The sequence below is a fragment of the Aspergillus pseudotamarii genome (assembly GCF_009193445.1).
Source record: "Aspergillus pseudotamarii strain CBS 117625 unplaced genomic scaffold BDV38scaffold_8, whole genome shotgun sequence".
In the NCBI taxonomy this organism is placed as follows: domain Eukaryota; kingdom Fungi; phylum Ascomycota; class Eurotiomycetes; order Eurotiales; family Aspergillaceae; genus Aspergillus; species Aspergillus pseudotamarii.
This window is the reverse complement of record NW_022475022.1, coordinates 620,040-642,960: the sequence shown is the minus strand read 5'-3', so window position 1 is coordinate 642,960 and position 22,921 is coordinate 620,040. Positions and strand designations below refer to the sequence as shown.

At 48.6% G+C, this 22,921-nt stretch overlaps 8 protein-coding genes across 8 annotated transcripts; 4 read left to right on the top strand and 4 right to left on the bottom strand.

Moving 5' to 3' along the window:
- The first annotated feature begins 760 nt into the window (after positions 1-760).
- On the top strand, positions 761-1,999 carry BDV38DRAFT_205649 (GPI anchored serine-threonine rich family protein). The gene is made up of 3 exons (XM_032052519.1): positions 761-1,338; positions 1,409-1,512; positions 1,735-1,999. The coding sequence occupies exons 1-3, from the start codon at positions 1,125-1,127 to the stop codon at positions 1,936-1,938; spliced, it is 522 nt and encodes a 173-aa protein (XP_031917503.1). The 5' UTR covers positions 761-1,124; the 3' UTR covers positions 1,939-1,999.
- A 2,621-nt stretch (positions 2,000-4,620) lies between these two features.
- Positions 4,621-5,674, bottom strand: BDV38DRAFT_268651 (D-isomer specific 2-hydroxyacid dehydrogenase; the record flags this gene model as incomplete). Its single annotated transcript, XM_032056813.1, has 4 exons — positions 4,621-5,161; positions 5,218-5,279; positions 5,341-5,416; positions 5,466-5,674. 4 exons carry the CDS (start codon positions 5,672-5,674, stop codon positions 4,621-4,623), a joined length of 888 nt encoding a protein of 295 aa, XP_031917502.1.
- Positions 5,675-7,139: 1,465 nt separating this feature from the next.
- BDV38DRAFT_205595 (uncharacterized protein) lies at positions 7,140-8,676 on the top strand. Its single transcript, XM_032052518.1, has 3 exons — positions 7,140-7,335; positions 7,391-7,805; positions 7,859-8,676. Exons 1-3 carry the CDS (start codon positions 7,272-7,274, stop codon positions 8,343-8,345), a joined length of 966 nt encoding a protein of 321 aa, XP_031917501.1. The 5' UTR covers positions 7,140-7,271; the 3' UTR covers positions 8,346-8,676.
- An 822-nt stretch (positions 8,677-9,498) lies between these two features.
- Positions 9,499-10,620, top strand: BDV38DRAFT_279337 (uncharacterized protein; the record flags this gene model as incomplete). The annotated part of the gene is made up of 3 exons (XM_032058998.1): positions 9,499-9,854; positions 9,907-10,219; positions 10,273-10,620. The coding sequence occupies 3 exons, from the start codon at positions 9,499-9,501 to the stop codon at positions 10,618-10,620; spliced, it is 1,017 nt and encodes a 338-aa protein (XP_031917500.1).
- Positions 10,621-12,639: 2,019 nt separating this feature from the next.
- On the bottom strand, positions 12,640-13,979 carry BDV38DRAFT_268649 (uncharacterized protein; the record flags this gene model as incomplete). Its single annotated transcript, XM_032056812.1, has 3 exons — positions 12,640-13,413; positions 13,497-13,734; positions 13,819-13,979. 3 exons carry the CDS (start codon positions 13,977-13,979, stop codon positions 12,640-12,642), a joined length of 1,173 nt encoding a protein of 390 aa, XP_031917499.1.
- A 1,164-nt stretch (positions 13,980-15,143) lies between these two features.
- Positions 15,144-16,083, bottom strand: BDV38DRAFT_279335 (uncharacterized protein; the record flags this gene model as incomplete). Its single annotated transcript, XM_032058997.1, has 2 exons — positions 15,144-15,665; positions 15,739-16,083. The coding sequence occupies 2 exons, from the start codon at positions 16,081-16,083 to the stop codon at positions 15,144-15,146; spliced, it is 867 nt and encodes a 288-aa protein (XP_031917498.1).
- Positions 16,084-16,643: 560 nt separating this feature from the next.
- nop12 (rRNA-processing protein NOP12) lies at positions 16,644-18,668 on the bottom strand. Its single transcript, XM_032053637.1, has 2 exons — positions 18,401-18,668; positions 16,644-18,342 (listed from the first exon to the last, which is right to left on the bottom strand). The coding sequence occupies exons 1-2, from the start codon at positions 18,524-18,526 to the stop codon at positions 16,888-16,890; spliced, it is 1,581 nt and encodes a 526-aa protein (XP_031917497.1). The 5' UTR covers positions 18,527-18,668; the 3' UTR covers positions 16,644-16,887.
- A 660-nt stretch (positions 18,669-19,328) lies between these two features.
- On the top strand, positions 19,329-22,290 carry BDV38DRAFT_205463 (uncharacterized protein). Its single transcript, XM_032052517.1, has 5 exons — positions 19,329-19,502; positions 19,840-20,879; positions 20,945-21,011; positions 21,069-21,555; positions 21,618-22,290. Exons 2-5 carry the CDS (start codon positions 19,979-19,981, stop codon positions 22,257-22,259), a joined length of 2,097 nt encoding a protein of 698 aa, XP_031917496.1. The 5' UTR covers positions 19,329-19,502; positions 19,840-19,978; the 3' UTR covers positions 22,260-22,290.
- The last annotated feature ends 631 nt before the right edge of the window (positions 22,291-22,921 follow it).

The window sequence follows — 22,921 nt, the reverse complement described above, 5'->3', positions numbered from 1 at the left end:
AATAGGTAGCTCTCTCCGGATCGACTGATTAACCGTGAGGAAGAACCTAAGTTATTAGTACCATGACATATAACATTCCTGTACGGTACATATTCGATTGGGACATCGTTAACGAGTACCTCGTACGGAGTAGAACAGGTCAAATTGTGACTTACTATGGATGTCACTCGGCAGGCTCAACTGCTGGATTGCCTACTCGGGACTAGTCAGGTACATCTCCAGAAATTTCTCGTACAAGAAAAAAATACCATGCAGAACGAACGCTAGGGACCGACGGAATCGGAGGTATCCGCAGAACAACTCTGCTCGGTGGAGCGTTGGTTGAAATTGGATGATACAATTTAAAATTCAAATCTCGAGAAAAATTCTGGAAACTGGTTCCCTGATCAAGCGATAGAACTCGGATTCTTTTTTGCCATAATTATTATTAGAACACCACACAACAACTTCAGTCCAACCCTTTTCCTGGACCCTAGGACCCTAGGTATTGTATATAGCCAACAGTACTAACTTATTTCTTACGAAGGTCCGATGGCAGGTGATCCCTCGACCAATTTTCCCCCCCAATGGGGATGAAGAGTCCTGCTCCAAGCCCATTGCTAGTTCAGGGCTAATGAAGTTAAGAGAAGGGGATCCGGACCGGCCTTTTATCGGCTTAGCCTCTCAATTGGGGTGACACTGAATTAGTGCCGGTCTTAGCGCTTGGTTTAATTTGCCCCTTCCATGAGGTATTATTATGATTATTATTATGACCTGCACTGGGCTCCAGACCTCGTGGTTTCCTGTCATCGACCCCAAGATGCTACTAGTTTACTAGTACATAAGGAAGTCACGCCGTCTTGCGGTCCCTCCTTTTGCCTCTTCTCTTTCCCTTTTTTTTTTTCGAATCGGACAGCCTTCATTCCTTCCTTTTCTGGGTACTCTTGTTCCTGCGTATATATCTACGCATCGTCCTTCTTTTTTACTATCCTACTAAGTTCACTCCTTTAACCATCAAACTTCCGTCGAAGGCTTTCCCGTCTCGCTGTATCTTGTATTGCATATCATACCAGCATCGACCTTACCTCGACATCTTCAACTACCTTTTTCGGATTACCAAATCGCCTTTTAACAATTTCATCAAAATGCGTTCTGTCTTCTACTTGACTCTCAGCGCCCTGGCGTCCCTCGCTGCGGCTGCTACCGGTGCCAACCCATTCAACATCCCCTCCGAGGGTTACTCGTTCGAGACTGGTGAGCCGACCACGCTCACCTGGGAGCCTACCACCAGCGGCACCGTCACCCTGAAGCTTCAGTGGGGTGCTGTGATGACTGCAAACTCGGGTACTACCATTGCCAGTGAGTTCCCCTTGATTCCCCATGAGTACTAGTGATCTTCCATGCGCATGTATGCTGACGGTGTCTTCAGAGAACATTGCCAACTCGGGCAGCTTCACATGGACGCCTCCTGCCAACCTCGCCGCTAAGCCTGACTACACCATTGAGATCTTCAACGACGATGACACCAGCGAGGTCAACTATCTCCCGCGGTTCACTGTGGCTGGTGCTACTGCCGCCGCGTCTACCACCGCGTCTTCCACCACTACCGCTGAGACTACCTCTGCCACCGAGTCTTCCGCGACTGAGACCACCACCAACACCAAGTCCGCCACCGAGACTCATACCACCTTGACTAAGGCGACTGCCAGCACTGCCTCCAACACTTCGGCTACTGCCACTGGCACCAGCACCGAGTCCACTAGTGCCTCCGCGAGCGCCACTGGCACCTCGACCGGCACTTCTACCGGCTCTGCCTCGACCTCCACCGAGGCTTCCAGCACCACCTCCGCCAGTGCATCGACCTCGACTACCAGCGTTCCCAACGTCAATGGCGGTATGGTTAACCGCGTCTCTGGCGGCATGCTGGCGATCGTCCTAGGTGCCATTGCCGTCCTGTGAGCTTCCTCCGGACTCCAGCCGGCGATCTGACCATACTTTATTAATCAGATAGTTCTTAACTACTCTTCTATCGTTTTTCTTCGATTTTCCTTCTCGTCTTCTTTTCTCTTTTTTTTTTTTCGTTAACTGAGCGGACGTGTTTTATACCCTTGGGTATTGAAGTTGTTTGTCTCGGACGTGAGTAAAGTCACGCTTCTTATCTCTTCTTTGCCTGGGCAATGTTTTGGCCTAAATATTGTTATTACGTCGTGATTACCCGGATGGATTGAGCCCCCGGGGCCTTGTACGGTATGTACTAGTATGTAGATATGTGTATCCTGTAATGAATGACCAGTCCAACATGCGAGCAATCGCATCAAGTTTTCCTTTCATGGATATTATCCGATTCGTTTTGATTTGGGTATCTACTTAAGTGTATCATGGCTCAATTTCGGAGATAGGTCAGAACCCAATTTCGGTGATAACCACGGAGCAATTATTTTGGGGGGGGGGTTCCATAAAATTGGGCCTTGGACTAGTACCGAATTTTGAGCCAGGTACCAAGTCAACAGTGGGTCCTATCGGTAGGTTGACAATCCAACTACTTGATACTAGCAGTAGTGGACCGTTGAAAAGGAACCCAACGGGCCCACCCGCCTTACACCAATGAGATATCCTGTCCCGGGAAATTAACCCTGACGCAACACCACAGGATCCTGTCGAGAAAACACCGATGACACCGTGTTACTAAATCCCCCTTACTGAAAAGAAAATAACGTAAAATAAAATACGCTACAGCCCCGTAGGTATACTTATCCGACGCCCTTTTTTTTTTTTTTTTTTTTTTTTTTTTTTTTTTTTCGGCTACAGTCCACCACCATGTTGACTATGATTCCTATCAGCTGTTTTTTTTTTTTTTTTTTTGGTTTTGCCTCAAGAGGGACGAGAGTGTCAGACAATCCACGTAGGAACCCTGAGACATGGCCGCGACAAACTTGAAGTGCAGTTTCAACCTCCGGCATCGGGAAAGCAAGGGGATCACGATCGTCCGTCCTGATTGTGATAGATTATCACTCGCCATGCAGATTGGCTGATAAGAACCGATACTAAGACGGAGCGGAGCCCTGGTTATTATTACGATAAACTGTCAGTTAGAGGGGGATCAGCACTTGTTTACCAGTTGGCTTTAAGGCTTTATTTCGAAGTTACCTACTACGGAGGACTCCGCTCCCGAGTAGCATCGATGGCATACGAACAGGTCTCGTCTCCTGACCAGGTACGGAGTACGAGTAGACCGACACTTGTCGACTTGCCTTTTATGGGGCTGCCGTCCATCTCGTTTTGTTTTGCTATCGCGGGGGCGAAAACTTCGAGAGTGATTGGTGCATTAGTGGAATTACAGTATAATTAAAGAGGATGGTATCTTACCACTAGGAACCATCAGCACTTGGTCGTCTGGTTTACTTGATTCAAAGAGTCGTGAACACTTTGGGAATACTTGATTGATTACGGATTGTACAGTGCTGACATTTTTGACATATGCATGTATTCCGTATGTAGGAAGTCAGTCTCCTGAGTGTTTATCCGGTGGCTTCCGCCATACATACAAGTACATACCATCGTACTACATGTCCAGAGCTATTCCTGCTGTGGAGGTGGACAGGGATTCATGACATTGTACCGAAAGACGAAGAACGCGAAAGTTAGCACCAACTAGCATAAATAATGAAAGGGCTCATCTCAGCTCCAATCCTTTATTGACCAGGATGTACAGAGTAATTAATTCGATATCTATTCAAATTGAGCATTCACCCTATCAACGACCCGGATCAAAACGTTGATCTAACCAATTAATTAACCACAGGCAACAAGCTTCCCTGCCTATCTCAAACAATTTTAATCGTAAAATTAGTATTAACGGAGTAAGTATTGAAAAATAAAATAGAACAAAATAAAATAAAATCAAAGATAAATATAGGGCCCCCTCCCAGTGGCCACTTCGAAGAAAAATACTAATGCAACCAGAACGAACGTGAAAAAGTGAGAGTGGAGGCGAACAAGCTTTGGTTTGAGATGGACCATGAATATAGTTCAATAGTGTCTTGTTCGATTACTACTTTCACACTAGGCTTGGGGACCCGTGGTTGCCTGAGGAGGGCATTTGTTGGATGAAATTTTATGACCGAGTTCTTGTCTGGCCCTTGGCGGGGATGTTTCTCCGGAACCGAGGTCCGGTTTTATCTCGTTGGTCCCTAGGTACTATTTTTATTTTTGAGGCTGAATGTGGAGGATGGTTCTATTTTATTTTATTTCTTTTTCTTAGCTGGTATTTTTTGTTTTTTTATTAGCGCTGGTAAACTAGGAAGAGATATGGTTAAGGGGGAAAAGAAAAAGGAAAATGTGATTTGACATAACATGCATGTGGTTTGTCGACAGGATGGAAACGGGGGTTGATTTCTAGTGGTATTATTGGCTGGGTTAGTGACGGTTCGTTGGATAAATACCAAGTCTGCTTTGGAGTACTACTAGTAGATAACAACAGCTGTACGGCAGGTACCCGAATTGACGCGGCCACTTGAAGGCTGGCATGATCAGACAATTTCGGCTATATTTGACACTTGACCTCTGTATTGGAACTGGACGCATTGCAGACACTGCGACCAGGAACTGTGAAGGGCACGAATGATATCCATTCAGATTTACCTAGTAGCCTAGCGATTTATTGATCCAGTTAATAAGCCCCTTCCCGTCCGCAATATTCTTAAGATTGCGAACCAAAACCTTGAGGACTCGCTCATTGTAGTGAGTCGAGTTTCCCCCAACATGGGGTGTAATAACGACATTCTTCGCTTTCCACAGTGGATGTCCTGCAGGCAATGGTTCAGGGTTCGTGACATCAACTGCAGCTCCTCTGATTGTCCCGTTATTCAAAGCAGCGACGAGATCATCGGTATTTTCGACTGGACCCCGTCCAACATTGCTGACAAAGGCGTTCCGCTTCCCAAGAGCTTGGAACTGTTCACGAGCAATCATGCCTCGGGTTAGCGAGGTAAGGGGTAGAGTAATAACGAGTAGATCAGGACCGGCAAGGAACTCGTTTAGCTGATCGCAGCCATAGTACGAGTTATCACGCTTAGACTCTGGAGTCGGTCGTTCGTGCAGCGTAAACGCATGAACGTCCACTCCAAGCGCAGTCGCTAAGCGTGCGCACTGACGCCCAGTGCACCCGTATCCAAGAATGCCCCTGGACACGATAAGAGAACCTTCTCTCTCATTCGCATTGATGAGTGGTATACACACATCCGTAAACCGACAGCATCCCCCGTGTCTTCATCTGACTCAGGTATAGCCCACGTTTCGCGCTTTTGGTCGTCTCAGTGCTCGAGCACTAGTAATACTCAGAGATTAGTTCGCACCGAATACAGAGGAATCCACGAAGCGATTACAATGATGTTGGAAACCGAGGAAAGTAGCAATGACCCATTCGGCGATTTGTGGACTGCATGTAGTCAGCTTGTGTGCGGGAATAAAGCCAAACAACCATCTACGGGTGTACACCGTTCGCCGTACAGAATGATACATCGCTGTCTTTGAAGAGGGGCGTGTCTGCGATGTGGTTGCAACCGGTGGTGTGAAGTTGTACGTATCGCAGATTAGGGACATGTTCTTTTACTGGGACATAGTTCCACGTGAGAAGAATTGTAATCGAGTTCCAAGTCTCCTGTGATATATCCCGGGGCATCTCGATGTCCTGCATGTCCCTTTTAGAAGAGATTACCTGGATGCCGGGACTGATTGTTGGTAGACTCTTGAGGAAGGGTACAAAGAGATCCCATGGTGCTATGATTAGCAGTACTTCTGGATTTTGGACCGAGCTCTGCATCAATTTGACGTGTTGTCTTTGCGGGAGTATCTGTTGAGTAAGGCGAGCGGCGAACTGATGTCGGGGCGAGGAGAATCGTAGGGTCGATGATACAATAGGGTGTGCGGGGATGCGGCGTTTAAAGGCCTATTAGAAACCATGTCTATAGCAAGAAGAAATGGACCAGGGATTAGCGCAATCATTGTTTTGATTTGGCGAATTTGACTGGAGCTCGCTGTTATTAGTCCAATTATGTACGTTCTACCAGTGGCTCTCTCTTAAAAGTTGAATGAGAACACTAAAAGATTGCCATTTTCATTGTGGGTATCGAGTTGATAAAGAATAATTATGGTTATAATGAATACGGAACGTGATGCCCAAACAAACTGTGATCGGGCATGAGTGGATGGTTTCAGAGCATGATCTTCTCATGGGGGTTATTCGTTTAGATATACTTACCCATAGCCCTAATCTTCGGATCGAATCCTGGGGAGTGTCACTTGATATGCGGGGGGAAGATCTAACCAGAATAGGCAAGTTAAATGAGAGCACATCTGCCCAACTAAGCCCGAAATGGTAGTGGACCTTGGATCAAAGTCGCCGTCTTTACGACCAACAACCGCGCCAGATGCGAAGGGAAATCAATTACTATCAAATCTAGAGAAAAGAATGACATTATCTAGCAGCAGGGACATCTTACAGGCAAGTTCCCTCCCCATTTGAGGACCCTCATGAACGTGCAAACCTTTGGTCGAGTGCGAGTTATCTAACGAATGAACCAGACTTGGACTTGAGTAATCAATCACGATTCAAGAATATCGGCAGTTACCCCGCCATTCTCAATAAGGTCGCCCTGCTTCTCTTGGTGCATTTTAGACCTACTAGTAGCTTTTACCAGCCTATCTAACCTGGCTTATTGTCAATGATGCTTTGATTTAATGTTCTTATTGTTCAATCAAACCGTTCAAACCCAACTGTCAATATGCCCCGTCAAAAACGTCGGTACGTTCCGAAGGTAAAAGGTGCGCATCGATGGAATCAGACGTGCCAAATATATTGTGGGTTCTCTGACCGGATATGTGTGCAGGCTGCTATGAATGCTCCCAGCGCCGAATCCATTGCGACCGCGTACAGCCATGCTGTGGGAAATGTGCGTCCAGAGGTATACCGTGCAGTGGGCTTGGGGTCCGCTATCGGTTCCGTGACGGGGGAAACCAAGGTAAGATAACCTGGGAGGAGGAAAATTCACCTCAGGGTGGGTATGTTTTTCCTTAATGATGGTTTCGCCGAAGGTGAGCATACTAACTAGGCTTGCAGCAAATGGCCGGGTGATCTCCCGCAACATGAACGCTCACCGTCTTTTGTACGTGGAGGCTCTTTCGAGGAGCAATTCGACTGGACTAGCAATGTCACAAGTGACCCCGCAGAACCCAATGCACTAACGAGGCTGGGCCCTGATTCACCAGAAACATCTGCTGGTAGCCCTGAAGCAATGACCACACTCCCTCTAAGAGTCGATCTAGTGGATCCAAGCAATGAATTTCTGTTGACTTACTGTAAGCCTCATCGATAGACCCGATTGAAGTTTATATAGGATAATAACCCTTCAAGTCTCCCACAATATTGCACCTCAAATGGTGGTTATGGATGACAAGTACAATGGATGGCGGTACTTGATTCTGCCCTTTGCGTTCTCCGACAAAATGGTTATGGATGCGGTGTTGGCTGTATCAGCTTTCCATCTCTCTCACAAGACCGGAGGGACGCTCCCTGTCAGACCGGATAAGCTCTATGCAAAGGCAATCTTAGGCCTACAAAATAGAAGCTCTTTGGATGAGTACGACATGCTCACGAGGCAGTCTATATTCGTTGCAATCATTACACTGCTGGTAGGGGTCATGGTCAACGGATCTTCGGATTTCCCTATCCTGTTTCACATGTTGCAATCTGCTCTCGATGCGGTCGGGGGAGACGGCGGGCTTGGGAACGGTGACATGGCCAATTTTCTGCTGCGGCAAATACGCAAGTGAGTGTCCAAAGCCTCCAGGGGTTGCTGAGTACCATCATTAACCCTGCCAGGTTTCGTGTCTATGCTGCACCACTGCTGAGTGAGGAGGCTGGTGTACGTAGCATTGTTGCCCATGCCCAAGAGAGCTTTGACTGCCTGCACTACAACGGCAACCTCCACCCCGACCATGCAGTCACCTTTTATCTGCATGCACATCTTCGACAGCAAGCATATGACATATATCTCGAGCGCGCACTAATAGGGCCTCACGGTACATTAGACCCTGATAAGATAGAGCGATTCAAGGAAACACTAGGGTTGTTCCCGGAGGGATCATTAGGGGAACATTCCCTTGTGTGGCCCACGTTCATTGCTGCATCAGAGAGCTTGAAGGATGAGCATCGGCTATATTTCAAGCAGTTCTTGGAAAAGCAATTTCACCGTAATGGGTTCCTTAATCTGCAGCAAGCTCTCAAGCTTCTTGAAAAGATATGGACGAGAGGCAGTTATACAAATTGGCCCACACTTCTCCCAGAACCACGAGTGTTTATTATGTAGCAATTCTATTATAGACAAAAACAGCATTGTACGATCAAGGCCCTCTGCGAATGGATTTCCGGATTATAAGTTATACATACAAGACCACCAATGCGATGTTCCAGTTAACTGACAACAAAACAAGAGCGGGTTTACAGTCGTAAGTGAGATCTGAGCTAGAGACTATCCATAACAAACCGCCACCTGTGTATAGTTCACCGTCTCTTACACGCCTTCTTCACTGCAACTGTCAAGCCGTCAAGCCGTCAAGCAAACTGCAATTGATTCCGTGTCCCAAGCAAAGAACGCTCCATTGGAGTTGTTTTCAACATTAACCAGGCCCGTGCCTCAGGTAGCGAGAGAAAACACTGGGTTAGTTATTCTTCACACAACTACCCAAGCAGAGCTTGCTTCTGATCATCGCATATACCCCGAAGCCTCTCTGGCACTACCTTCGCCGCGCTAAGTACAAGACAGAAAAAAAGGGTATGAGTGGGACCCTGGAACATCCTAACCTGGTACTGTGCGGTGCCATACCGCTATTGACTATTGACACAGTGAGTGGGGATACACGGGACAGGTTCAGAACCGGGACCCAGTGTATGTATCATTTTCTTAGATGGAACAATCCAAAGGTACGCCCGCTTCCTAGCACTCATCCTTAAAAAAGCGAGGGATTATAATGCTAGAGACTGGTAAGATAAGTGTGGTAAGCTCACGCGTCGCTGAAATCCGGTCCACCGAACGAATAAAAGTCTTCGCTGCGTCTCTATATGAGCTGGTGGAACATACGCTCAGTGAATTCATACGCAAAGAGGCAAGCCGAATGAGATCGTTATTAGGTGCTGATGAATGCCTTAGGCTTTCTATATCACCTATCCATACATCTCGCCCGTTCCCAGAATGGATTGGTTTTCTGCGTGGGAAAGCATTGGTTCTGAGCAGGACACAATTATATTGTGGTTAAGGGAGACACGAGTGGGTTTATGTTCAGGTGAAAACTTCGTAAACGGAGTTGAAGCTGTGCTTTAGCGTATGTGCTACTATGTGGGGTTGAGCGCTCCGAGAAAGATAAGAAGCCATGATGCCACCCCGAGAAGACCAGCAAATTTATTGATCTGATCGACATTGCTTGTTCTACCTACCCTGTCTCATCACTTCCCAAAATTCAAGCATGACGGATGTTGCAATTGCGCCAGCTGTGGCTCCAAGCCCTCAACAGGACAAGTCCATGAGCCCCCGGAAACCTCTCCCACAGTCTCTCATTGAAGGTGCTCAGATATCGGACCGGTCACCATTTTATGCAGAAAAGCATGTCAATTTTAAGTTTCCCAAAGGGATAATCACGATGAAGGAAATCGGACTGGAAGGCGCGGGCATCACGTCCACGGCCATCTCGGAGCCATTCACACTTTTCACCGAAGAGGCAATTAGGCAGATGAGAGCCGAGATATTCAGCCGACAAGTGCTGGAGAAGTGTCAAGTTGGCTCAGACCTGGCAACCAATATGATTCGAGGTTACTGCCCAGAGTACGTTGTTACCTTCGTTCTCTCTTCACAGGATATACTTATGCACATCTAGGCAGTCCTCATTTATCTACGACGCGTGGAACAGCCCTGCAGTTCTGGGAGCACTCTCTCAAATAGCTGGAATCGAGCTGGTTCCTGCTATGGATGTAGATATTGGACATGTCAATATCTCAGTTCGTGATGACGCTGCAACCGCCAGCATACCGGGCAAGGATGCAGATGATAAGCCTGCTTTTGAGTGGCACTCTGACAGCTACGCATTCGTCTGCGTCACCATGCTATCAGATTGTGCCGGAATGATCGGTGGCGAGACAGCTATTCGGACAGGCACCGGCGAAGTTTTAAAATTCCGTGGGCCTGCCATGGTAAGGGATTCTATTTTGATTTGGAAGGTCCCATAGCTAATGGCGTAATCAAGGGCACGGCCGTCATTATGCAAGGTCGCTATATTGAGCATCAAGCTCTCAAGGCCTTTGGTGGCCGGGAACGTATCAGCATGGTCACATCGTTAAGGCCTAAATCGCCCTTTGTTCGCGATGAGACCATCATCAGACCTCTGTTGCCAATAACTTCCAAGAGTACTCTTTACTATCAGTATGCGGAGTATCGGCTAAAGAACTTGGAGGAGCGGGTGCGCCATCAGCTGAAGGTGATGCGGCAGCATAAGAAGGCAGATCGGGACTTTGACGTTGCCTCAGCACGCAAGTTTCTGTTCGAGGAGAGAGAGTTCATTGATGCTATGTTAGAGGAACTGAAGGATTCATAAACTGTTTAACAGCCCAAATGATCAGTTCACGCTTGTTACCATATACTTTACTGGGCATTCATCGCAATGCTATTTTCGTCTTCAATGCAAATCTCAGGCCAACAGAGTATATAGTCATCAAAAGCTACATTCAATCCTCAATGTCCTTTCCAGTGTCTCACAGCCTCAGACTAGAAAATATCTTACATGCAATGCCTCTATCCTGGACATGCAAACACATTCATTCCTATTGGTGCTCTCATAAACATCGCTTTTATTGAAAGTACTAAAGTTCCCAATACCTCACCAGCTTAATCACCTTAACATTAGCCCCACGAGGAGATTTAGCAACATAAGAATCATACGCGTCAGTCGAAAGCCTCCATAGCTATGTTGACAACATAAGGCCTTCCGACAACCTAAGGCCGACGATATCCGATCCCAGGCATCCACCCCAGAACGCGTCGAGTTACTGGGGCGAGTCATCGCGATCAGCCTCCTATTGGCCTACGCATGGGAAGTGGATTTTCGCGATGCGTGCAAGCCTAAGCCATACTCGGCTTTCCATTGGTTCCACCTGCGATGTCATGGCCAGAAACGTGGCTCAGAGGGTACCGAAAGCATGGGAAAGTATATAGACGATGATTAAGTTACTCTAGAGTATAGACCCTGTACTAATCATCTACATCGTAGACAATGCATTCAGCGCCGACTTCTTCCCTCCACGATCAACACCAGACCCAGAACAGAAAGAAGGAGAATACGACGACGAAGGCGCAAGACGGCCCCCAAACCTCCCCGTCAGTAGCACCATAATTACTGACGCCTGATATCAAAACAAGGTCAGTAACCACCACCATATACAAAACACACGTACACGTGAACCCAGATAGCAACCTACCAACGCCAGATCAATGCCTTCGGTAATCTCAATCTCCCATTTCGGGCTTTTTGCCCCTCATACTGCACTGCATGGATCTCGTAAACCGCACCGTCATGATGATTTCGCTATGATAGTAGACTAGACAAGCGTTTTTCATTCTTCCAGAACTCCTGATTCCACACGTCGAGGGCGATCTCTCTTCTCCGCAGCCAACGGCATTTGTGAAATCCATACCTAATTTGTCCTCCCTGGTGCTCCATTGAGGCGCGAATGTAACGATGGGATTAGAGCTACCACTGCTACTGGATAACTGGACGAACCAGGTCGTACCGGTTCCGTTTACGGTGCATTTGGAAGAGGGAGAGGCCAGGTGCATCGCAGAAGTCGCGGCGTTGGCGCCATGATAGGTAGTGACCGTGGACGGAGAAGAGTTTCTTCAGGTGGGGTTTGTGGCAGTTGCTGTCTGGTGCGCAGGTTGAGATTGAGAAGTATAGACATTGAGATTTCAGGTGATGGGCTGGGTCTTGAATATTGTTGTAACTATGGCTGTGGTCCCGTGGATGAGGACTAAGTTTGATATACACTGCCTTCCTTCGTTGGACTGTCTTTGAATGGCTTGTTTTGCGAAACTTGTGTAGCCATAGCTTCTCATAGATGCATTTAATCTTGACTGCTGGTTTGATCATGGAGCTTTGAGAAGTTCACGAATAGTCACAAGTTGCTTTCCCAGGGCTGTTCGTGGTAGAAAAAAAGCACGGCGATTACAGGGAAGTGGGTAACTAAAGTAAATTATTGGTCTCTACGTCGGGCGGCGCCCTGATTTGTCTCCCAGGGATATCTGTAACGTACGTATAATGAACTATGCCTTTGTGGGAGGTAGGACGCTGTGGTTGCTAGAGAATTTGATATAGTCCCTTGGAAATGTTGTTGCCAGGACGGTGTAGTAGGTGATTATGCTGAAAGCTTAATGGGTAAAATTAGGACGAAGTTATAAGACGTTGTAGCTTGGATGTATCATATCAGAAACAACGTAGAAGTGTCCAGTATAAAAATACCTTGCATATTAGAATGGAAATTCTATTCACAACTGATGACGCTAATAATACCAAGAAATCAAGACAAAGCAAAGGGGAATCATTGGGTAAAGAAAACCACCATCATGCTGCCCACTGGGGACTGACTCTCTTGATAAATTTCATAAACTTCCAGAACCCAACGGCATGTTCGACATTGCCGTAGGGATCGACCACTCGTTCCGGGAATGCAATTCCTGCTCCATGCAAACCCGGAATGACACGGCCAGACGGATCACGGAAGCCACCGGACGCCGAGTCAAATTCAGGGTCGAGGAGATGACCATTCACTGACAACTCAGGAAGGGGATCCCGAGTAAATCCTACAGCTTGCGCCAGGTGGGTGCACGACGGCAGATGCCGCTCATATTGCGTCGCTTCCTGGCCGCCTCCGCAGTCCACCTTGGTGATGAACCGGCCGGCTTCGGACTGAGGGAGCTTGTCCTCCTCCAGCTGTTGCCGGGCAAAGTCGGCGGCGGAACCCTTCAAACCGGTGTTGTCCCGCAGAATCCAGCCATCCATGTACTCGGCATACCTCAGTGGATGCCGAGTGAACCACTTAATGCGGAGCTGGGGGTGGGTACTGCGGGCCAGATCTACCAGGTTGAGGAGTGCCAGAATGGCACTATGGGAAGCTCCGACAACCCCCACAGTCTGGGACTCACTGCGGGGAAGATACGAGACGAGGTCACTAGGTTTGAGCACTACATCTAGATCCAACCTCTCGATGTGCTGTCCGCACACAGGGATCGGCACCTCTGTCGGCGATGATCCCGTACACAAGATGAGTCTAGGGGTAATGACCTCAACTTCGTCGAGGTGGTCCGCGCGTTGGATCCGAACGGTCCAAGACGAAGTCTAGGGGCGACAAGGACAACGATTAGCTACACAGGGCATGAAATCTCCTGGGACGGCCCCCCTATACTGGACTTTATACTGACTTTCTCTACCAGGTTGGCAGCCGTGACATACCCCCGACACGCATAAACCTGATCCATCTTGGTGATGCCATCTGTCAAGGCACGGACCATATCTGCCGCATGATGCAGGTGACAGGTCTTCTCCTGATCGAGTTTGGCCATCGTTGAGAATGGACTAGGGATACGGGTGCCCATGATTACGGAGCGGAAAGGCTGGACAGCTGTGGCATACGCTTGGAACAGGGCGACTTTGGTGTTGCTGAATCGGCACCGAGACAAGTCAGTCGAGCGCTCCTCATCCGACGCCTTCGATGAAGTCAGGCTGCCAGACAGAAACACTCACCTAGGCACTTCACGGTACTTGCGATTCACTCGACCAGCCTGGAAGGATGGATCAATCCAGGCGATCTTCCCTCCTAGTTGCTTCTCCAACAGATTCCCCATGACGGCAAGACCGGCGGGGCCGGCTCCCACGACGACCGCGGCACATCTCTGTGAATTCATTTCCGAGGCCGTATAGGTGGTGTGAGTTTTGAGTTTTTGAAGGGTATCAGGAACGAGACAGAGCGTTTTGTGGCATACAAATAGTGCACGGCTTGCGATGGCAGAATCCAGAGAAAGGTAGGTGGGAGAACGCTGGGAAAGAACGCCGAAATTTATGGGGAGAATGCCCAGGGGTGGAATGTATGGAAACACCGGTGTAATTCTCGGCAAAACAAGCTAGGGAGCGTCGTCATTGTGCCTTGGTCTAGACGAGAGGGGAAGGCACATGGCGAAACGACCAAGCGGATGGGACAGAGCGAATGACAGCAGCAAGAGCCAGTCATTCGTAACGAGCACTTTGGGGGTCGTTTTGTGCGGAAATGCGGCTTCAAGGCCGAAAGAAAGGCGCTCTCGGGCGAGATGTACCACTCCTCATCCTCAGTTGACGCAGTCCCCGTATCAGGCGGTGATACCCTCGTAGCCCGTCGTCTGGCAATCGCCGATTACCTCCCTCAAATAAGCCAATTGTTGCGCGAACTGACGCATCAGCCCCACTCGCAGGTAAATCCTTGAGCGCTTTCCGTCGGAGGTCACATGCTGGTCGTGTTCATGTCTTGGCTGGTGAAGAGGCGAAGACGAAGAAAGAGTCAAGGGGTGAAGGTCGAAAGAAGAGATCCAAATCTCAGTTCCAGAGACCGAGCGACTGGTCAAGTTGTCTCTTCGATCGCGAAAAACAGAGGATCCTTTTAAGGCGTCTGATGATGGAGGAAGCGAGGACCTTATATTCAGATGAGTTAGTGGTGGATCGTCGCAGGCTTGGCGCAATTGCGTGATTTCTCAAAGGAATGAGGTTATTGCTGGCGGCCTGATTCGAAAGGCTTTCACCCTATTCCTGAATAGGGGTCTTGTCCTATGATCAAGTAACTCAAGTATTTCAGTTATTCATCCATACATACATTCATCATAGGAAATAAAATAAATAAATAATAAAATAATAAAATGTTGGGAACTACATATCATTCATGAGTAACCCCCCCCCATTCACCCAATGATCCAACAATATCTCACAGGTCCAGCCTTGATATCTATTTACTATCGTATACCTAGCATTCCCTCTCACTGTTGCTATGCATATATGCACCCGTCCAGCCGGGAGACGCAGGGGACAACAAAGAGCCACCAACTTTACACAGCCCAAAATACCCGCACTGACAACCGTTCCACATGGTTCGACCACGCCCCAAACCGTGCTCGACCCCAGACGGCGATCGTATCGCCAATCTGCAGATTACGCACTTGACTGCCATCGAGCGTGGCTCGTCCTCGACCTTGGTTATGCTGGATTTCCTCCGCTTCCGCTGAATCGGCGCTGATGTTGTCGAGATGATGCCAGGCGATATGATAATGCTGGGTACCCCTCACCGCCGCTCGATTCGCTTGGAGTTTGTGGGAGCTGGGCAGGAGAAGAGGATGATCTTGCCCAAACCGGACCCCGTTCGCATCTCGCTCGGGAATAGATGAATTTCCAGACGTTGGCGAATTCTCGAAGGGGACAACTTCGGTGTCAAACCAAGTATAAGATCCGTCAAACGTGCCATGCCCGCTGTTAGCAAAGCCTTGGTCATGCGAGGCGATGGAGAAGACAATCTTCCGACAAGGATGAATAGTCCGGTGAGGGAGCACTTTAGGCGAGTCACTGTCCAATGTCTACGAGATGTCAGCGATCAGAGCTTGTGGAGAGATATGCCGGGTGAAAAGTCCTGGAGAGTATGCAGTATACATTTTCATCATAGCACAGTGGTGCTGTCCTGACCAACACCTGATCTTTGTCCTGGTGAATAATTCTCTTTTGATCCAAGGTAGCCTCAATGGAGGGCCAATATTCAGCCGCATCCACGATCAAATCCACAATCTCAACGGGTAACCCTTCAGGGATTATCTTCCACCGCAGCAGATACCGAACTTTAAGCACATCGTAGAGTTCGGGGTAGAAGATCTCCGAGTCAGTCGGTCCATGGTTGTCGTCAGCGGTGCTATTTTGGTTGCCCATATTAGATTGGGGCTCGGGCTCGTCGTTAGAGGAATTCGACTGTCTGCGTCTGAGCCCACGGAAGCGTGGAACCATGGGGAGCATCATCTAGAAAGCAAGTGGGTCTAGATCCCGTGTTAGGAATGGTGCGATAATGAAGAGTATATCGTAAAGGGTGACAAAATCAAAGTCACTGGGAAAGCACGTTCTAGATAAATTATCTATCGTTATCAGCGAAAGGACTGGACGGTTGGTTTGATGATTGCGCTAGGTAATGATCCACCCTCTAGGCACCGAGCTGAAAGTGAAGAGTTCCACACAGCCTCGATGAAGTCAAGCTGAAGACAATAACGAAAGATGGGTCAAAGTACAAGTCTACTGACTCAAGCCGTGCATACAGATTCGACACAGTCCTTTTGTGGCTCTTGCGCTCACTCAGACACGCTGCCTTCCTCTGTATTTACACCCCGCGTCGGGTGGGGGAATCTGGGTTGCGTGGTGGTCGACAGCTGTACAATGACCCGTCCTGTGAGACGATATGATCCTAGTGTCAACAGACAAGAGAGAAAGATCGATTATGGTAAAACACAGCAGTAAATACAAGATGAAGTAGTATTCTCACGTATAAGTACCTGGTACTAGAAAAATAGGTCGTTGCCTTCTTTGACCGATTGGGTTTAGCCCAAAAGCCCATGACTGGATTACTGGATGACGTCAGAACCCTGGGCTGCACGACCCGGCACATTTATACTACATACTAGTGAGGCTTCAAGCACGACAACTATCCTCTACTTAATCATTACAGGTATAATACCGTAGGTCTTTCTTTTAAGGTTCATTTCTTTTGTAAAATACATATATGAGGGACAAAGAACATGTAATCTACTTCATACTCTCAGTCTATTCAGTCTTCCTCTTTTTCCCTCCCGCTGCCTTGTACGCGGCCGCTCGTTTGCTACTGCGGTTTTTCGGCTTACCTTTGCTGCCACGACTCTTCGTCTTCACGCGAATGCGCGATGACCCATCATCTGTCGCCCGGTGGCCTTCAAACACCAACGAGTTGTTGGAAATGGATTTCGTTGCATCTGCCCTGACCTTGGCCGCACCCGCTCTGCCGAAAAGCTTACCAGCTCGACCTTGAAGCGTCTTGTCCGCCTCCCGTAGCGATTTGCCTTGAGTGCTACTGCCGGCTTCACGTTTCTTCGGCTGTTTCTTGGCTCGCATGACACGTAGCTTCCGGGGGAGCATAGGCGGATACTGCTTTCCATCCAGCAGAAGGGCCTCCTCCACGCAATTCTGATCGTAGAATTGAACATAGGCAAACCCCTTCGAAACACGGGTGACGCTGTCGCGAACGACCCGAACGGACTCGACATTGCCTCGGCGGATAGTCTGGTCTTTGGGTTTGCTGGTGTGGGCATTAAAGGTCCGCCAAAGTCCTTCTTCAACATCGGCCGGAGCCTTCTTCTTCTTCGGCTTTTCCTCATCATCGGCATTGCCTTCCTGGTCCACGAAGTTAAGATTGCCGACGAAAACGCACCGTTTATTATCGACCGGGGCGGGATGTGCGACGCTGTCAACACGCACGTGTCTATCCAAGACGACAGTCCCGTTCAGGACAGCAGGAGCCTTCCGAGCGGCCTGGACAGTACTATAAACGATATAGGCGTTGGTACTAGGAGTGGTTTCATCCAGAACCTCGCGCTTTGCAAAGGCAGCACGCTTCGGGATCTTTCCGCCACTCGCGAAGGCTGTAGAACGGAAACGTATCGATTCCACTTTGTGCGGTCCTGTAGATTCAGGAAGTGTAGAAAGAAACGACTCAAAGTGTTTCAAAAGGGTTTTCTTGGCAGACTTGGACTTGATGGCCTCATTGGAGACATTGCTTAAGAACACCGTGCGATTGGACTTGTCAATATTAGACAACTGAGCGTCGCCAGTCAGAGTTTCGTGTTTGGGAATCGCAATCTCTCCATCTTTGTCGGAACTATCATCCTCATCCTCACCGTCGGATTTGTCGGTAGATGTTGCTTCATCCTCCTCTTCACCCTCGGCTTTTTGCCGCTTTGCTTTTTCAGCACGGCGCTTCTGTTCTTCCTTCTGTTCTTCTTTCGCTATGCGACGCATGTAAGATTCTTCGAGATCTTCTCCCGCAGCCCTCTTTCGTTTCCGACTGGGGGGCTCTGAAGTTGCCTGAGCAGGCTCACCATCAGCGTCGCTCGAGGCTTCAGATACTTCCTGCATAACCTGATCTTCATCTTCGGGCTCCGACACATCTTCACTAGTATCGTTACCTGCGGCAGGTTTTTCAACGGTGCTAGTTGTGGGCAACGACGGTGCTTTTACTGGGCCCGACTAAAAACATGTGACAGACTTTAGCCAGATTTTCAACAATCGAAAGCAACCCACTTACACTCGTATCAAACAAGGACGCCAACGTTGGGTCAACTGCGGCACTTCCAGCTAAGAAAGGAAGAGTTGTCTCTGCCTTTTCGGTCTGCGGAGCGCTGTCCGACTGGAGTTTTGATTTCTTTCCCATTGTGAAATTAACTGTGAGAGTATCCCGCCTCTCAAGACATACGGCTTGTTTCTGGCTAAAGAAAAAGAAAAATTAGAAAAAGAGGGAGTGTAATGGCGGGGAGCGTATTTTCCCTCTGTTGCTGTCCGTACTCCGCATAACTTTTTTTTTCTGTTTTACTCTTTTTGGATCTTGGCAACGGAAGCTGATATATCACGTGAAGAATCTGATAAATCGTGGTAGTTCCTCACCCAGGCAGTAATAAATCATTTTTTGAAAAATTCATCCTTATCAGCCACTTCGCTCACATCTGTCAGTGTGGTACTGATCATGTGGAACTTTTACTTGCTTCTTTTTTTTGTTTTGATTCCCTATTAGTCGGTTCGCACGTCGCGGCGCATGAGATAGCCAGAAGCATATCATCATACCCCCCAAAAGCGGTGAGTAATGATCCGAGTGAAGGAAAAGCGAAAAGACGGGCAGAAAAGGACCGGACGATACGGGCGGCATACGGCAGCGTGACGCTCTCTCAGTCTCTCGCTCCCTCGCTCTCGGTCATGATCAATCATTCTTTCTCCCTCCACCAGCAGCAGCCACTTTTCTCTGCGCTAACGCTCTGGTGGCTCCCATACTCAATCGTTGTCATAATCGCTCGCTAGGGAATTGCTCTTTTTTTCTTCAAAACCTCGACATTAACCCACCTTTCTTCTATGCCGTTCATTCTCCCGCAGCGCTTTACTGTCGTATTGCCCGCTTCGTGAAGTCGACCTCCACCTCCCTCCTCTTCGTCGTCCTTCGCCCTCCCCCCACCAAGTGCTGGTTTGCGCCGATCCTGCAGTATATTACACCCTTGGTGACATACATAGAACATTACCTGGTTATATTGGCGAGAACCTGTGGCCTTGAACCTCCTTCTGCAACTGCGGTCTTAGGGAATCGTGCTCGGTCGCGGCAGCTGGGGTTACCACAGGTTTCGCGATTGGCGCATTATTGAACGGTACGTTTGTTGCTGGCCTACAACCTCATTGATGGCTTGATCTATCCTCGATACGATGTCATTATGGTTTTTGGCATACTGTGGAAATCGAATATTACTGTTGCTTCTGGCGCACTTTCCCTGCGCTCAAAGCCGGGAACGAATGATTGCCCGTGAGTCTGGGGTGTGTGATCAAATCTCCGCACCGCCTTCAGACACTCTGCCCTCAACATACTTTTTCCCATTCTCCTTCCTGTTGATTTTGGTCATTCATGTTGATGTAGTGTGAACGGTTTCCTTGGCACATCTATAATGCATTTTCCGAGTCATTCTAACATTTTCTCTTCGATCCATTTAGCTCTTGGTCCGACTACACCCTCTTGACCGCTGGCCTCCCCACAAGCATACTGAAAATCAACTTACGTGGACCTCTCCTTTTACCTGCCTCCTTTCAACTTCTGAAGCCACCGAAGTCTGTGCACCACCCTCCATAATTAATGGAGGTGGCTGAAAGCAGAGAATCCGCCTCGGTCGGTCCGCCCGCCGGGGCGGAGTCTACCATCACCAATGGCGAACACCACCTTCTCCTTGCCGACGCGCTTATAGATGATGATGATGACGGTCGATCTAGTAGTCTAAGTGAAATTGACGATGTCTCCGAGAATATGGCGTTCGACCTTGAGTCGCCTAAGCCTGAGAAGGCCATGACGGAGAACGATTCAGAGGCGGAAACCGAGCGCATTGAAGATTCTCCGAATAATATTCGTTTGAGAAGAGACATTGTTGTGAGCGCAACTAATCATGGTCCAAGTCCCAGCAAGCTAGCTCAGTCAACGACATACGATGAAGTTGAAGACGAGGAGCATGTGCCAGACGATTCGCCCAGCAAGCCCCGCTCAAAAAATAACCAGATACCTGACCTTGGTGAAGAGACGCCAGGGCTTGACGACTCAGCACTTTCAGAAGGTATCGGAAAGAAACGTAAACGGCACGGCTCTGCTGATGAGCTGGGCACCGAACTTGACGAAGAGGACGAGCCTCCTCAAAAACGCCGCGGCTCTCTCAAAAGCGAACTGAGTGATCCTCCCGCGGAGGATATTGTACTGACACCTGAGCCCATTGAGGAGGACCCCATCGAGGAACCTTCCAAACCCAACGAAGAAGATACCCCAGTCGATGATATTCCCGAGTCCGACTTGCCAGCGGCTCCTGCTAAGGGAAGAAGGAGTAGGAAAGGCAAGCGAAAGGGGCGGAAAGTGAGAGATGTCGATGAGGATGCAGATATGGCTCTCGAAACTGGCGCGGAAGGCGGTGGGGATGATACACTTGGGGATGAGGAGGCTGCCGAACGCGAAGAAGCAGATGATGGTGAGGCAGCCGCCAAACTTGAAGAAGAATGTAAGTTACTATGTTCTCCCCAGCCATGTCACTTTTTTCTTCGTGCTAATATTCGAGTGTAGCAGCAAAACGGGTATCTGCGATGGAATCGCTGGCAGTTTTAGAGCGGGAGTTTGCCGCCCTGCGAGACAAGTAAGGATCCCTGCGTCTCTTGGTCAGACATGCATTAGTTACTGACTAGGCCAATAGGATCTATGATGAACGAGTTTCTAAACTTAATCGCGAACTCGAAATGCTCAATGGGCCGAACCCCACACATCCCGAATTTCTGCGGCAGTTGGAGTGTATACAGGGGTATCGGGACGCCAAGATCAAATACGAACATACACTGTATCAGTACAGAATCAAGGCCCTGTTGAACAAGAGCCTTGCCGAGCGTGCACAAGCGCATAGTACTTACTTCCAGCGGGTCCGGGACGTTCGTGAAAAGCATTCGAGTGCCATCAGCAAGCAGTTCTATGCCATTCAGCACGATCGCTTCAAGACGGATGAAGTTAGTCCGCAGCATTATATTCCGTTTCCCACACGTCGTTCGCAACAGATTGCCAACCAGACTGCCTACAATCAAGAAGTATCCATTCTGGCTGGTGTTGCAAAGTATGTCGGTTTCCCAGCCGCACCTTCATTGTCTGCTGCACGGCCGGCGGAGCTTGAAGAGGACATGGAAAAGATGGGCGTAAGTTTGTTCTGGAGACTCTTCAATCATCATGCTCTAATGCTGACCTAATTTGCGGGCAGATCTCAATTGAAACGAGAGCTCCTGTCTCCCACCATCACTCAACGTTACCGCGAGGCGCCATGTCGTCTATGTCGTCGAACGTCTTCCGCGCCGCGGCAGAGGAAGCGTTCTTAGAACAGACCCCTTGGGCCAACCCACAGCATCCAATCCATCACCAACAGCAGATTCCGCCAAGGCCCCAGAGTCGGGTATTTGAAAACCCGCGAGCCCCGACTTACACTACACCAGCAGCCCAAAAACGAGTTGTGGACATTCATGCTCCCAACGGGTCGGCGTCCACCATTGCCGAAAATTCTTCGGCAAACAACACACCCTATGATCACGAGCAGCCCACCCAGGTTCTCGGGCCGTATGGAAATCCCGAATACGACGCAGACCGACGATCCGGGTTCCGATCATTAAGCTCCTCCCCGCTAGATGTACGGAAACCCCATCCATCCTCGTATAACACCCTCGACAACCGATCACCGCCGCACCGGAATGCCGGTTACTCACCGCCTCCTGCCCGATTAGGGCTTTTCCAGTCGAAACGTGACTCATCACCACCGCTGCCCTCCTCCAAACCAGCAAACTCCATACATCATCACGGGTCAACTGGAGTCCTGGGCGGCTCCGGTTCGAACCAAATGACAGCCCGTTAGAACCCAAAATACCCAAAAGACCTCGCCATGATAACCCCCCCATCCTCCTCTCTACCCCACCTCATAACGTCTCACTTATTGTCTCCATAACGGTTTGGATAGTGTATAGGGTTCCACGGTGTTGTAGAGTTGCTCTATTATTCTTTTTCTTTATAATGTATGTACGGGTTAGCATGTATGACTGGAATCGAAGCACGGATGAGATCAACTTACAGTACCCCTTTTGCTTATTTATCTTATTGCTTTGGTCTTGGCGCATTGTGAATATGGGATTGAATGGTTGCATTGCTTGGGCTTGCCTATGTGTTATGTTACCTTTGTATTTGCACAATACCTACCTATCTAACTAACTATACATGCCTCTATGATACACATATTGGCCTTGAGCCTTGTTGATTCTACTTCATTTGAGTGCTTGTTCCTCGGATATGCATAATGATATAAGGGTTAAAATTTAATTGACTGGAATCATGACCATGCACTCTCAACATGGCTATACAACACTACCACATAATCTAATAGAACCTGGCTAGATATCCATATAGCATTCAAGGTATGACACACGGTTAAATAAGCAATCTATCGGGATAAATGGTAGTCTTAAATGGCGAAAGAAAACACAGAACCAGACAACCTATACTAGATTGATATTCAGTACATAA